At 33.8% G+C, this 15,644-nt stretch overlaps 5 protein-coding genes across 5 annotated transcripts; 3 read left to right on the top strand and 2 right to left on the bottom strand.

Moving 5' to 3' along the window:
- The first annotated feature begins 40 nt into the window (after window positions 1–40).
- On the top strand, window positions 41–1,463 carry eIF6 (eukaryotic translation initiation factor 6). The gene is made up of 6 exons (XM_089837858.1): window positions 41–260; window positions 360–621; window positions 699–809; window positions 889–954; window positions 1,092–1,273; window positions 1,346–1,463. The coding sequence occupies exons 1-6, from the start codon at window positions 154–156 to the stop codon at window positions 1,353–1,355; spliced, it is 738 nt and encodes a 245-aa protein (XP_089693984.1). The 5' UTR covers window positions 41–153; the 3' UTR covers window positions 1,356–1,463.
- Window positions 1,464–1,594: 131 nt separating this feature from the next.
- On the bottom strand, window positions 1,595–5,289 carry LOC149676918 (cilia- and flagella-associated protein 418-like). Its single transcript, XM_089837857.1, has 6 exons — window positions 4,499–5,289; window positions 3,988–4,153; window positions 3,125–3,189; window positions 3,001–3,066; window positions 2,788–2,936; window positions 1,595–2,728 (listed from the first exon to the last, which is right to left on the bottom strand). Exons 1-6 carry the CDS (start codon window positions 4,696–4,698, stop codon window positions 2,628–2,630), a joined length of 747 nt encoding a protein of 248 aa, XP_089693983.1. The 5' UTR covers window positions 4,699–5,289; the 3' UTR covers window positions 1,595–2,627.
- A 1,531-nt stretch (window positions 5,290–6,820) lies between these two features.
- On the top strand, window positions 6,821–8,369 carry sicily (NADH dehydrogenase (ubiquinone) complex I, assembly factor 6 homolog sicily). Its single transcript, XM_089837853.1, has 8 exons — window positions 6,821–7,033; window positions 7,096–7,195; window positions 7,258–7,344; window positions 7,409–7,450; window positions 7,515–7,674; window positions 7,735–7,868; window positions 7,928–8,086; window positions 8,146–8,369. Exons 1-8 carry the CDS (start codon window positions 6,885–6,887, stop codon window positions 8,272–8,274), a joined length of 960 nt encoding a protein of 319 aa, XP_089693979.1. The 5' UTR covers window positions 6,821–6,884; the 3' UTR covers window positions 8,275–8,369.
- A 456-nt stretch (window positions 8,370–8,825) lies between these two features.
- On the top strand, window positions 8,826–11,066 carry LOC149676916 (uncharacterized). Its single transcript, XM_089837852.1, has 2 exons — window positions 8,826–9,028; window positions 9,215–11,066. Exons 1-2 carry the CDS (start codon window positions 9,004–9,006, stop codon window positions 11,038–11,040), a joined length of 1,851 nt encoding a protein of 616 aa, XP_089693978.1. The 5' UTR covers window positions 8,826–9,003; the 3' UTR covers window positions 11,041–11,066.
- A 968-nt stretch (window positions 11,067–12,034) lies between these two features.
- Window positions 12,035–15,190, bottom strand: LOC149676915 (uncharacterized). The gene is made up of 5 exons (XM_089838566.1): window positions 15,159–15,190; window positions 14,650–14,992; window positions 12,582–12,625; window positions 12,235–12,528; window positions 12,035–12,124 (listed from the first exon to the last, which is right to left on the bottom strand). Exons 1-4 carry the CDS (start codon window positions 15,168–15,170, stop codon window positions 12,238–12,240), a joined length of 690 nt encoding a protein of 229 aa, XP_089694692.1. The 5' UTR covers window positions 15,171–15,190; the 3' UTR covers window positions 12,035–12,124; window positions 12,235–12,237.
- Window positions 15,191–15,644: the final 454 nt, after the last annotated feature.

Raw genomic sequence — 15,644 nt, 5'->3', positions numbered from 1 at the left:
GTTGGTACTACAAGTATTTGCTTTTATAAGTAGTTGATCTTATGAGGCTTCGTCTGCTATTATTGCGAAATTTCTCACGGTCACGCAGTTTATTGCTCCGTTCGGAACCACGCTGACATTTTTCGATTTAATCAAGTTTAATTAACTTTAATTATGGCAGTTAGAGTACAGTTTGAAAATAATAATGAAGTAGGAGTGTTTTCTAAACTTACAAACGCGTATTGTTTAGTAGCGATCGGTGGATCTGAAAACTTTTACAGGTAATCTATCATAGGTCCAAGGCCTAACATTTAAAAACCATTTAAGCCTTGGTTGGGTTGGTAAAACGTGTTTTTTCACATGGAATGTTTTCTGGGTAGTGTATTTGAAGGGGAATTAAACGAAGTCATTCCGGTAATTCATACCTCGATTGGGGGATGCAGAATATTAGGCCGTTTAACTGTTGGAAATAGACATGGGTTGATAGTACCAAGCTCAACAACAGACCAAGAGTTACAACACATTCGTAATTCCCTTCCTGATTCTGTTAAAATCCAACGTGTAGAAGAAAGATTATCAGCCCTTGGAAATGTTATAGTTTGCAATGATTACGTAGCCCTAACTCATCCAGATTTAGACAGAGTATGTTAAACTTTTACATCCTAAAATCAAAGGTTCAAGGTAGTAAAATACTTCATTCATTCATTCATTTACTTCAGGAAACGGAAGAAATTTTGTCAGATGTTTTAAAGGTTGAGGTTTTTAGGCAAACAGTTGCTGATAACGTTTTAGTAGGCAGTTATAGCGCACTTAGTAATCAAGGAGGATTGGTATTGTACCCAAAATATTTACCAATTTAGTTTTGACACATTTTGAAGAACTAAATGTGAAATGTTCTCTAATAATAAGGTACATCCTAAAACATCAATAGAGGATCAAAATGAATTATCATCTTTATTACAAGTTCCTCTTGTGGTAGGCTTAAGTTTAATATAAAACCCTATCAGATAATTAATATGGCTTAGCAGTTATTGCTAAGCCAATTTTATTTATTTGATAAGGTGTTTTTGTTATACTTAAGTTATTAAACCTTGATAAACTTTATGATTAAGGCTGGTACGGTAAACAGAGGAAGTGAAGTAATTGCGGGAGGTTTAGTAGTTAATGATTGGTGCGCATTTTGTGGCATGGATACAACCAGTACTGAGTTATCTGTAATTGAAAGTGTATTTAAACTGAGTGAGACTCATGTTTCCGCCATTTCAACAGAAATGAGAAGCACACTAATTGAGAGGTAATAGTAGTAACTTTTATTTAAAGGATTCAGAACAGATTATTTGGTATTACATGGTTTCTTTTTTTTCAGTATGACTTAAGTCATTCAAAATTTATTCAAAGAGATCGATCCTTAAGGGCTGAATTGTTTATTGATGTTGCTTTGTAATTCTTTTCAAATAAAATTTTGACAAATTTCGTCTCTGTAATTTTAATACCATTAGCTGTTATTTGTTAAGTTTTTTGTTTTAATTCCTTCGTAATAAGTATTGGCAAATTGTTTGAGGGGGTTTTATTATTTTTTTTTTTTAGAGAAAATGGATAAAGTTTTGTACATTCAGAGAATTTATTTATTTGAAGATGTTTTTAGAGTATCAGTAGGCGAAAATTTCACCTATTTTTTGACCTATTTCTAATAACATGGAGAAAATTTGGAGGAAAAGTTTTATTTATTTAATGTTAATTGGAGGAAATTTTTACGCAAATATTTAATTATTTTAAGGGTAATTTAATTAGTAGGCATCAGGCAAATCTTTCTACTCATTTGAAGTTTTAAGTTTTTCACGGCAATTCCATTTCCATTGTGTTCTGGAAACTTTGCAATGGATTTTGGGAGAAAATTAACTGTTTTAATTTCTCGAAATTTTCTTATGTTTTATGATCAAATTGGGGGGAAATAAACTGTTTATCGATTCGATAATGTCAGTTAAAAATTAGTTTTAATCTTGATTACCAGTCAATTATCAGGTAAGTTCCGGCTTGATTATGACCGCTCAATTTCAAGTATGAATTTGATATTAATTTAACTCGCGGTAGTTAAGTCTTCTCCCATATTTTTATCCAAAGCCAATGGAACGCTTTCAAACTCTTTTAAATCGATTGTAATTATTATTACATTAATACAATTAATAAGACAATTAATTAGTATAATTCTTGAGCTTAATAACTATTATTTCTAAGGCTTACAAAGACTTATAAATTCTTGTCTAATTTAGTCGCCAACAAAAATATAAAAATATTTTACTATTCTGGTGCTTAAAAAGTGCACCTACTAGGAGCTTCTTCGTTTATTTAGTTTTAAGGTTGTTTTTTATTTATTTATTTATTTATTATAAACGTAGATAATTAACAATTTTTATAAGCGTTGTTTTTCGAAAGACGGACATATTTTTTTATATCAATTTTTCTTTAAGACTTGGTTGTTTTTTTTTTCTTTTTTAAATATCACAGAAGTTGAAATCAAATAACCTATTAAAAGTGCAGGCTTGAATTAACTATCCCTACTTTTTAATTCCTTTTCTTTCAATTAAACAATTAAATTAGAAATATTTTGTTTTTTTTGGAAATCTTTCAATTATCATTAATACTTTTAATTAATGGCTGCCGCAAACCCATTTTAATATTTCGTGTTTACGAACTTCCACCAAAGAGTTCATAGATGTGCAATGACATTGACACGCGTAAGCTCTCCAACCTTTATTTATTTATTAAACTTATTAATTTTAATAAAGGCAATTATTTTAAATTAATTACCTTTGGCCCTTTGTAATCTTTGTTTTAATCTTTCATAATCAGGCATATTGTTACGTAGAAACAAATGATCCGTTAATTTATCCCAGACTAAATCGTTAAACATGACCACTTTGAAATCGCACGTTGTACAACGTAGATTGTTACATGGCCTATATTTAAACCGTAATTAACTATTTCAATTGAATTGACAAGGGAAATTTTCGGTCATATTACCTGGGGGCTGAGCTGCTTGAAAGGCCAGGATATTGACAACTTCCACCCAAGTAGACGGTAAAGCACCTGTCATGAATATTACTCATTATTATACAGGCCATTTTAATCCATAAATTTATATTACTTTTGAGGAGGAGGTAAACTTAAATGGCCCAATATATTAGATTGTCCAGAACGCTTGATTTCTTCCTGGAAAGCCAATTTATTTTTTATCAAGGATAATGTCAAATAGCCCCTCATAAATATTTAACAAAAAACTGTCGTATCGAATTTCGATAATAATATTGAAAGGGTAAACATAACATACAAGAAACTAAAAATTTGCCTTTCAAAATACTTATTACCCTAGTTTTGTAAAGGACTAAAAAACAAATCTATTTATAATAATGATGTATTTTTCTATGCGGGCTTTTTAACGTTTATTTTGGTGCGCTTTGGGGAAGCCTACATTTAGGGGAAATCTAGGCCATGTATTCTCTACGGGCCCCTGTAGAAATGTTGTTCTTATAATACACCCGTGTTTTTGGGGAAAGGATACATATAGGGGTAGTCCGCGCCATGTATTCTCTACGGGCCCCTGTAGAAATGTTGTTCTTCCGATACACTTGTGCTTTTGGTAAAGGCTACATCTAGGGGAAAGCTTTCCTTGCCTATTTCGCGTGTCTGTTTTACCTGGGTTACTGGGTACTTTAGTGAATTAAAGATTTTATCGAAATTTTTGCTGAATTATTTAGCTAAGCTTTATCAGTCTAATAATAATTTTGAACAAGTAAAGATTTAATTAGAATATTCTTATTGGTTGTTAGTTTCGTAATTGTTATGGGTTATAAATAATAATTAAATGTGGCCCGGTAATTAGCGTAATTTAGATGAGGGTTAATTAGTTTAATAATTTTATTTATTGGCTATTATTATTTCTATTTAAATTTTGAGGGAATTGGTTGGGTGATTATTAAAAATGATAATTTTAAAATGTAGTTTAATTACCGCTGTTTCTGGCAAACTGCAAATATCATCGATTGCGTCTTTTAGGTCGTTGCTGTCATTCCTGTTTATGTTAGGGTTGTTTTGGGGAAGCACCATTGTGTCGGATTGATTCAGCTTTGACGAAGGCCTGTCGGGCGGTGGCGGTGTGCTTTGCTTGGCTTGCCTACTGCGTATTACCAACGTCAATATTAAAATATTACAACATTTTATTTTGTAAAACAATTAGGCCTAAATTTTTCCCTTATTTTTAAACGTTATACAGAATTATTCTATCGCTTTTTGTCAATAACAGAACGTGAAATCAATCACTACTTATTTATTTGTTGTCAGATTTTGACCAAATTTGCATAATTTTTAGCGATATTGTAAAACTATATTAATTTAATTTTTGGCCGTTTTGAAAATGAATTAATTTCTATTTTTAATGTTTGCGTAATTAGGCATTCAATTTTAATTCTTAAAATGAAAACATATAAGAAATTTGTAAAAAAAAAACACTTAATTTATTTACCTTTTGGCTGTGTCTGGATTCGAGTGTTTTCTTTTTGGAACGGGCGGTGGAAACCTTTGATTTGATTTAGCTAAAAACTTGGACTCTACTTCGTCCAGTAACTGGTCAATATCGTTCTCAATATCATCGGTAGCAGCCATGCCCGTAGCTCCGGCCGTTGCCGTCGCGCGTATCCCCGAACCCGGTCTGATCTCGGACATAATAATTGAGAGATAGAAACTAAACTCGACCTTCAATCATTAATAAAAGCGATCTAACATAAACTGTACTGATACAAAAACCGATCATAATTTTATCTCTATTTTCAAAAAGGTAAGGGGGATAGAACCAACCGAGAGGGGGGATGAAACAGAGCGTCGTATATAAATTTACAACAAAAAAATGTATATAGAAGCTGCACGTTTATCGTATACGTAATTCAGTAGTCGTGATATTGCGAAAAAAATTATTATTACGTGAAAACCTAACCCGTGCCATATAGAAGAAAGGGTTAAATTTTTAATTATTAAAATGATTTTAATTTTTTTAAGTAATAGCCAAAAATAGTGGCGAAGAAAACTCCGCGGTTTTCATAGCGCGGCCTCTTACAAAGAGGACCACAGCCGAAATACTGGTACTGACTGTATATCTTGTACGCAACCAAACCCAACCAAGTTTCGATCCGTTACGCTGCAACGCAAGGAGGGAAGGTTTTTTCTTTTTATTTGTATTTTATTTTACTTTCGCTCTCGCTGTAGCGAAAACCGGGGAAAGGCCAGGGTTCGTACATACCTAGTAACTATCAGCAACTAGGCTTAAGTCCAGCAGAGAGAGCCCGCATGCAGTTAGGATACGCCCTATATATTTTTCTTATGGAAAAAAGGCGTCAAGTTATATGAGGTAGCTCTAGCTCTTGGAAAGTTAATACAGCTAGGCTAACACACAAAAACCTTTGACGCCGCTGTCGCTGTTCTAAATGAGTTGGGTGGGTCATTTTAACCACCGGGTTTTTATCCGAAGTACATAATTTGAAGTGGGGTTCGTACAAATTCGCATGGAAATGTCAGGGATAGATTTAATTTTAGAAGTAGGAATGGAGAACAGAGTAATCTGGGCGCGTCAAAGTCCCGGACCCCTTTCACGGGACGGGACGGAGGGGTATGAAAGAAGAGGCGGATCATAGCGACAGAGGTAAATAGGAATTACGTATTTTTCGCAGTCCCCGTGAGCAACGTCATCAAGAGAATTTATACTTTTCGTTACGTGTTGGAGGGAGGGGTTCTATACTGGACTATGAGTCGGACTGAAGTAAATACTAACCGTTCTCCATTCCTACTTCTAAAATTAAATCTACCCCTGTTTTAGTTAAATTGAGGGAAATTTATAATTTTTAGTAAAATTCAGAGAAATTTATAATTTTTTGTAAAACTCAGGGAAAAATCATCTTTGCAGAAGGATTACAAGCATTTTTTTTTCTGTTTTATTTTGAAGTATTATATTACACTTTGACCCTTAGATAGGTTATCTTCTAGTTGACAAAAATTTGTTTAAATTATTCAGATTTAAATAAGGAAATCTTTGGAAAATTAATTTTTTTTCGAATACGTAATCAGATGTACCATGCAGTAAGGTTATGGACTTCTGGATGTACTGCTATAACCTATTTTAATATGAACTAAACGTTTTCGCATCTGCTTGAATCGATATAAGAAACGTACTCTATCTCCTGGAAAAAGATAATTTGGAAACACTTTTGTCATAATTCTTTTGTGCAAACTATTTACTACTTGTACCAGTATAGTGTTCAAATATAGTTTCATTATAACTACATGTAATGATTTTTTTATGTGGTTTATTTATATTTTGGACGCTACTTTCTAATGACAGGTGATTTAGACTAAAAGACGTTGCGTGAATATATGCCAAAGTTACATTTTGGGCGGAATAAATTTTCTAAAAATGGAACTATGACGTTTTTGGTTGGCAGTTCCTGAAATTATTTTTTAATGAAACGTGATTTTTCAATGTATCTCTTGATCAAGAGAAGGACTTTTGAAACGCGCGTTAAGCCTTTTGCAGTGGTCTAAGGTATGTTGAACAACCATGCAAATTTGGTAGAAAATTAAAACTAGTCTAAAACTGATCGATCAAAATAGCAATTAAGAAATTGCCTAGTCAGAAGGTCGTAAATTGAAGTTAGAAACGGGGGCGTCTTAATAATTAAGTACAGTTATGTCGCATTTGCGTAATAGAGAATATTTTCAAAATTCCCGCCCAATGTATACTTGAAAAAAATATTCCTTATTTCCCGGTCGGCTTTTAACTTCAACCAAGGAGCATTCTGCTGTATCGTCTGCTTAAATTTTGCCAAGGCTTTTAATGTCAGCGGTGTTTGTTAATTAAAGTAATGGCATTTAAAGTTAACTCGAATAAATTTAAACAAATTATACCGTATTATACGTTACATAACTTTAAAATTAAGCGTTTCAACGTGTCACAATCAACTTCCAAGAAAAAAGAAGTGTCAAATGAAGAAATTTGTGTTGACTTAGTTAGGTAAGAACTGATAGTGTATGCCCCTAGCAATTTTCATGTTTAAGCTTTATTTCTTTAATTAGAAAACATGATTATGAAAATTTCCTGTCATGTTTATTATTACCTCAAAAAATAAGGCGTTCCGCTTTTGCTATTCATGCTTTTAATGTTGAGTTAGCATTGGTGAGAAACATTTAGTTCAATCATCTTTTAAGTATTCAATGTTGGTAAATTAAAATCTTTAGATTAGAGACATGGTTTCAGCCCCACATTTAGGTTTAATGAGGATTAAATTTTGGACTGATGCTTTGGATAAAATTTACGAAACTCCCGTAAGACTACTAAACTCTAAATTTGCCATAATCTTTAATCCTTATTGAGATATTGCCTAATTAGATAAAGTCACTTAAAAACCCTGTATGTCTGGAATTGGCTGAAGTATGTAAGACTCTTTCTTTAATCAGTATTCAATTAAGATTTGAACTATAAAGAATATAATTAGGCTAAAGAGAAACATGGATTGTCAAAAATGTGGCTTAAACGTTTAATAGAAGCTAGAGAAATAACATTAAAAGATGCACCTTTTAAAACTGTAAAAGAACTTGAAGAATATTCAGAAAAATCAGTTACACCCGTTTATTTTTTAAGATTAGAGACCTTAAGTAAGTTATTTTAATGCCTCAAACTATTGTTAATTAATATAATTAACAATTATATTATAGATGCTAGTAATGTAAATGCAGATCATGCTGCTAGTCATTTAGGAAAAGGTCAAGGAATTATAAATCATTTAAGAGGAATCTCTCATAATGCTTCTAGACGTAGAGTGACAATTCCAATTGAACTCTTAACAAAAGTAACTAAATTTTCATGATTTATTAGATCTCTAAATTAATTTAATTACTTGAAATTAAGCACGGTGTTTCTCAAGAAGAAATTCTAAGAGGCCAAGTTAATCAAAAGATGTGTGATATGTTTTTTGAACTGGCTTCAGTGGCTCATGAACACATTGAAACTACAATAGATTTAATTGGGGATTTACCCAAAAATGCCCAAAATGTCCTTTTACCAGTGGTTAGTTTTAATTTTGGCCTACAAATTTAATCAACAAATTAAATCTATTTATATTTCAGCATTCAAGTCGAAATTACTTAAAACGACTTGAAAAAGTTAATTTTAATGTTTTTGACAGAAAAGTACAACTCAGAAATAATTATCTCCCTCTAATACTTTATTTACAAAATATGAAGAGATTTTTTTAATAAATAATAGTAATTTTAATTTAAAAATATTTAAATTTGTCCCCAGTTTGATGGAAAATAATAATTATGAGAATAAATTTAAATTATTCAATAAGTTATGCCTTTGTTGATTTTTTTAATGCTTATGGAGGTAGGTTTCTCTGACCAGGGTTGCCATATTGGGCTGGAAAGCCGCCAATTGGGCTTCTTCTCTAAAATATTGGCTGGAAATAAAAGGGTTGGCTGTTGGCTGGAAATTGGGCTTGTTGGGGTTTTTCTTTGGCTTTCTGTGCTTAAAATACCGCCAATGGGAGAAAATCATTAAAATGCCCAAAAAACTGACAAATGGTACTGTCAAACCATTTGTGTTGCCTAAAAATTCGTAAATTTATGGTTAAATAAAGTGGTTTCATTTAGTTTTGGGTGTTAAAAACGGTGTCAGTATGTAATACACATTGAAATTTCTAAAAGAAAAACTAATTCCAAATATTCACGATAACTTTTTGGCTGGATTGTTTAGATCTTAGTCAGTTTTTGGGCTTCTTTTCGAAGTATAGATTGGCGGTTTTTTGGGCTTGTTTCAAATTTGATTTTGGCGGGTTGAAGGTTTTCAATCTGGCATCCTTGTACTCTGACGTCATAAACAACATGGCGGCGTCCATAGGAGAGGAGTTAGCGGTGGGAAAGGACGGAGTTATAAACGGTTATAAAGTTTAATAATTTAAATAAATATGAGAAACTGAAAGCGATATGGCTTGTCAAGGAGTTGAAGACGGTAATTTAAATCCTAGAATTAATATTTTAAAGTCCATCGAAGATTGGGAAAGGATTAGAAATGCCTGGATAAACACGTGTTTCTTTGGACATCAGAGTAGAGTTAGATATACTCCCCAGGAAGAACCCAAGTTATTCAAATTAAACGAACGATGTATATCATCTTTTTCATTTTTGCGAAATAAAGCATTCATCGCTCTTAAAGCTAAAAAAATAGGATTGTCACAAGCCAGTAGTTTACACACTCACTTTGCTGATCACTTATTACTTACCCATGAGAACTTTTGTCCCGATTGTTTTGGTGAAAACAATGGTCTGCAAGTAAAAAAATCTTATCTATACCATTGTAGTATTTGTATCGAGACCTTCTGTAATAGTAGTCAGTTAGTTCATCACGTGTTACATAAGCATACCGGAACTCCAGTAACTTCTGTAGTATTTTGCTGCCCATATTGCGATGCAGGATACTCAAACAAAGAACTTTTGAAGGCTCATTTGGAGACTTTTCATGGTTTTGTTAATTTAGCTAATGCCCCAAATAACGATGTCCTTTTGCAACCTCAAAACCCTATCGCTCTCACACCAGCAACTGAAACCCTTGACAAAAATAACCATGACTTTATTTTGCCTAATGTTACTAATGAAACCCCCCTAGAAGAAAATGAAGAATTAAACAGTTTAATTACAATTAAAAGAGAAATAAACGATGAACTAACATGCAAATTATGTTCGAAAGAGTTTGAGAGTGAAAAATCTTTAAGACAACATTTTAGTAAACACGCGCTAAAAATTAAACTTTGCTGCCAAGTTTGTGAGCGGAATTTCTTTGAAAAGAGCAAGATGCACCTTCATCTGCAAATGCATAAAAGTCAAGAAGTGTGCAGACTTCTATTACATAAACCCGACCCCGTTTCTACTGACATCCCCGAAGATGATAGCGATTTTCCCAATTCTAACACTTCTTTCAAGTGTATACTTTGCCAAAAATTTACCTATGAAAGAGTAGACCATCATTTCAGTCGGTATCACACCGATGTACAATACTACGTCTTTCAATGTCACGTTTGCCAAATGTTTTTTGGCAGTCGAAAAGAAATTGAAGCCCATTTTAACAAAAATAGTCGGAAAGAGTTTACTGCAGAGACGGGTCAAGTCCATCCAAGAGCCACTGAAGTCGTAACAATAGATAATCAAGGAGAAATAAAAACTGAAACTGAATACCCATGTGATCGCTGCACTAAATCATTCACACGCGCTAGACAACTTAGAAAACACCAAGAAATATGTGGAAAAAATGAAAAATATCCTTGCCAGGAATGTTACATGGTTTTTATGTTTAAAAGTTCATTGGATAGGCACGTGGAATCTACACACGTTCCAGCGGAAGCTAAAATTCACGTTTGCAAATTGTGCAAAGCGGCATTCAGTCAAGCTAAAAATCTTAAAAAACACGAAACGAATCACAAGATGAGGAAATATAAATGCGAAGTTTGTGATAAAGGTCCATTTCAAAGGACAGTCCTGAAACAGCATATGAAAACGCATATGGAACCTTGCAAGTGCGGAGTTTGCAAAGATTGCACCGAGATTAAACGGAGATATCTGTGTTCTACATGCGGGAAATCTTTCAGCGCACGTGGTGGCTTGAAGCAACACGAAAAGGTTCACGATGATGGAGAATCACGAATTCACGAGTGTCATCATTGCCATAAAAAGTTTCGCGCATCGAGTGTTTTGAAGCGACACCTTAAGATACACGAAGTTATTTGTAAATGTGGAACGTGTGAATTTTGTAAAACAAGGGACCCCAGTACTCCTAAATGTGAAGTTTGCAATAAAATGTTTCACACGACTAATCATTTGAGGCGACATATGGTCGTCCATACTGGAGAAAGAAGCTACGTCTGTGAAATTTGTGGGAAAGGGTTCAATCAAGCGGGCAATCTAAAAGTACATGTTAAAAGTCATATGAGAAGTAAAGAAAAACTATGTAAAAAATCCAGAAAAAAATAAATGTGATAAATAATATTTTGTGTGTTGATTCTAAGCTCGTTTTTACACTCGTTTCAGTCTTTCAGAAGCGTCTCGCTATGGGCCCCTCCCTTCATTCCCGCATTTCCCCGCGTCATACAGTCATGCCAGAGATTGGGGTTGGAAAAGCGTCATTTGGGCTCGTTTTGCCGAGTGATTGGCTAGAAAATTTTGTCTTCTGTGTTGTTGGGCTTATGGGCTCTCTTTGAAAAATTATAGGTTGGCGGTTTTTTGGCTAGTTTTGTGAATGAGCTTGGCTGGAAAGCTAAAATCTCCGGCTGCCAAAAAAGCCGTTGCGCATCTCTGCAGAGAAGCCTGCCTAATTTCAAACAAAGACTCAAAGAGTGGCCTCAGTTTTCTTAGTGCCGGTTCATTTCTCAAAGGACCGAAAATATAGCGTAACGCGTGTCGAGTGATTAATTTAAATGCTTTCAATAAATTTATTTGATAACATTAGTCGTGAAACGAATAAGAAAAATGTACTTTCGGGTTTTGGTGAACAGTGACACGTGGACAGAGTCAAAGGAGCCCTCGTTGGAACTTGGAACCTAACTAAGGCTTAGCATCAATGACTATATCCAGAACTTTACAAACTTAATGTGATTACCGAACATTGTATTATAATTGTCAAGCTCGAATGCCTAGGATAACTGCACGTCAAATAACGATGACATCAAAGCTGTAAGTGTTAACGTGTTTATTATTCTGTGTCGTTTGTATCGGGAGCTTTCGGTTGAGAGAGGAGTTAAGATTCATGGTGGGTTGAATGCAGAAGGAAAGCTGACAGCCACCAATATGGTTGCCAGAACCTTGGTAAGACTTAGGAGGGTGTGGCGTAGTATTCAGCCAACTGAAAGCTCTCTATTGGGAAGTTTGAACTTAAAAAAAGCCGTTGAAGTTGGGGGGGGGGGGCAGAAAAATCTGCATGAAGTTACAGATATTTTGACACGCGTTTAAAAATTCATTAAAACTAAAATATTTTGATAAATAATTTATTCAGATTTAAAACAGTGTTATAAGAGTAAGATATAACAGATTTTTTTAAAAGAAATTATCCAGTTTGAATCTGAAATTAAAACAAAAAACCAAAATGCAAAATTAGACTTTTGCTCCAAGAGTGTTAGAGTCCATCTAAGGACTTGACTTTTTATAAGTAAAACATCAACTGTTACTTACGGTTTAACCGTAGAAACCAATTCCACGGCCGAGACCGCCGTATCCAAGACCACGTCCGTATCCACCGTAAAGTCCACCTCCATATCCACCATAGAGTCCACCATAACCGAGACCAATACCGCGGCCCAATCCATAACCACCTCCGTATCCTAGACCAATACCACGGCCCAATCCATATCCTCCATAGCCTAGTCCAATTCCTCTGCCAAGTCCAATACCTCCTCCGTATAGTCCACCATAACCCAATTGGGCGCTAGCCACGGCGACAAAAACGGCCAAAGCCAAGATAGCAAACTATAAATGTAAAAGATAATGGTTAGGATAAAATATATTGGTTTGAAACCCACTCTTGAACCACCACCATTAGGTTCCTTTAATTCTTCTGGTAATGCTAGTCGTGGACCTAAACTTAACAGTTAATTCAAGACTACTCTTGAAGTTTTTAAGAAAGATCCAAGTTGAAGTTTTGATAAGTTTTAGCTACTTCGTTATTTGAGACCAAGTGGACATGAACTTATTGTAGAACCAGAACGAACAGTTCATTCGTAACTACGTTTGAATGTCTCAGAACATAACCTAAGATTTTAAGAAAAATCTACGTTGAAGTTTTGATCAATCTTAGCTAAATACTTAAGAGTAACTTAGCAAATATTTTAAAGTTATTTGAGACCAAGTGTACATGAACTTATTGTAGAACCAGAACGAACAGTTCATTCGTAACTACGTTTGAATGCCTCAGAACATAACCTAAGATTTTAAGAAAAATCTACGTTGAAGTTTTAATCAATCTTAGCTAAATACTTAAGAGTAACTTAGCAAATATTTTAAAGTTATTTGAGACCAAGTGGACATAAACTTATTGTAGAACCAGAACTAACAGTTCATTCGTAACTACGTTTGAAGAAGTTTTAAAGAAAAGTTTACGTTGAACGGTTGAAGTTTTGATCAATCATAGCTAAATACTTAAGACAACTTTGCAAATACTTCAAAGTTATTTGAGACCAAGTGGACATGAACTTATTGTAGAACCAGAGCTAACAGTCCATTCGTAACTACCTTCGAATGTGTCAGAACATAATGTAAGATTTTAAGAAAAATCTACGTCGAAGTTGCGGTCAATCATAGTCAGATACTTAGGACAACTTTAAAGTTATTTAAGAGCAAGTGAAAGATATACTTACAATGGTCTTCATGATTGTAGAGAAAGTTTTGAGAGAGAGTTATCAATCTGTAACTGATACTTTTTACTTTTTCTCGCCGAGTTTATATACCCCTTTTCAGGAATGTTCAAACGAAGGTGTTGCGATACCTTTATTAAGATTGTTTTCAATTAGTTGAATCTTTTGGACCCATTGTTAATGTAAGGCAAGGTTACGAGGTGGTACCGTACCGCACCGCCTATTGTGTTGCCAAAATTGAGTAACGATATCATTTACGAAACCCCTCCCACTCTCGACTTAAGCGCAACTTTTGAAATAATTTTGGTTAATTTTCTTCAAGTTTAACAAAAAAGAAAAATTAAAAATTTCTCCACCTAATTAAAATATAAAATAATTAATGACGCGTTGTAATTTTAAGGCCGCTTGATTTGTTTTAAAATTTTAGGCGTTTTGAAATACCGTTTATTTTCACCCTAAGATAAATAACTTAGATTGGGAAATTTATTTTTAAAAATTGTAATTATTATTTTTTTTCTATCTCTCTCTAACATAAGGTATTAATTTAAGCATTTCGCACATGAGTGCTTGGGTCAGTTTTAATGATTTTGTTTTTCGTTTTTTTAAAAAAAGTATTGTTAAAGTTTAATATTAGGGTTCAGGGATATTAGCTATTTAAAAGGCGTTTTTAAGAACAAATTATTATTACTACCTAAGTGATTTAAAATGTATCACAATTTTATTTTATTTATTTTCGAAGTATATGTTTACGATGACCGTTTTAGCCTCTTGGGAATGGGTTGAAATTTTAGAGGACCATTTAATACTACTTACATAAATTTTAAAGGAATTTTGGGTTTTATAAGGGGACAGGTCAAAGGTTACGAAATAACAATAACTTATTTCTGACATAAATTATTGATTTAAAAACCTTAAAAATTGGGAAAACATTTAGAGGGCTGTTCAATACTGCTTACATAAATTTTTAAAAGGATTTTTGGGTTTTCTAAGGTGACAGGTCAAAGGTTAAGAAATAACGTGAAACGGTTTTCTGGCATAAATTCTTTATTTAAAAACTATAATAAAAATTGGGAAAACATATTTTTTACATAAATTTAATTTTCTCAAGAAATAAATTCAGAAATTGCGCTGCCTATTTGATAGATGCCTGTTAAATAATATGAAGGAATTAGTTAAATGATAAACTTTATTCCTTACGTGATTGGATAGTAATTTAATTTCTTACTGGTAATTTAACCAATGATTCCACCGTAACTTCCGATTTGTCCCAGTCCTCCTCCGAGAGCGGAGTTATATCCGTATCCGGTGTTGTATCCGTAACCGCTGTTATATCCTCCGTAACCAGCGCCTCCTAAGGATCCAGCGTATCCGAGACCACCTCCAATTCCTCCAATACCACCAATACCTCCTAGTCCACCTCCAAATCCACCGATACCTCCGAGTCCGGGTATGAGTCCACCGTAACCCAAGAGACCACTATAACCTAATCCACCCAAACCTCCAATACCTCCTAGACCACCGAGTCCAATTACACCTGCGCTGGCAACTCCGGCCAAAGCCAAGGCGAGAACGGCGCAAACCTGTTTAGTAGTTAAGTATAGTTATAAGTACTTCGCGACAAGTACAAATACTTGTATTCGAGAAAGTACTGTAATTGATTCATGGAAAGAATGTCTTACAATCTCTCCCAACTTGACGTTGGAGCCATTATCAAAGTGACAAGTTGATAAAAGAAAAGGTACTTACGATGGTCTTCATGTTGTTTAATTCCTTTGGGGTAGTTGGTCTAAGAAATAAGACTAGAGAGTTGGTTGTGATACCTTTTCCAGACCAAGCAGACCCTTTTATACTCCCCAACAAATTGTCAAAAAACTCGTATATCAAATTAGCGAATCTAATATTACACCTTTTAGAGAATTAGCAAAAGGCGCTAAATTGGTTAAGTTACGGTTTTTAATTCGCTATTAAAACAATATTCATGTCTTTTAATGACCTTTGTCTAAAAATATCAGCGCAAAACCTCTCTTTCTCTCTCTTTTTTCTTCTTTCGTTTAGATTTGGCAGGGCTTTCAATCTTAATTATTGAAGTTAAACACGGTCTTTCATTATTTTGGTTAACCGTGCGGTTAAAGAAATTAGTAACCTTGTCTAACCTTGAAAGAAAGTTTAGTTAATATTAATATTATTGAGAGACTTTAGAGTAATTGGATGAAATTGGCGAACCATATAGCG

Source organism: Phalangium opilio, unplaced genomic scaffold (genome assembly GCF_054372755.1).
Source record: "Phalangium opilio isolate 3A_F unplaced genomic scaffold, DU_Popi_V2 ptg000045l_1, whole genome shotgun sequence".
NCBI lineage: Eukaryota > Metazoa > Arthropoda > Arachnida > Opiliones > Phalangiidae > Phalangium > Phalangium opilio.
The sequence above is the reverse complement of the archived record's forward strand: the minus strand, read 5'-3'. Positions and strand labels throughout refer to the sequence as shown.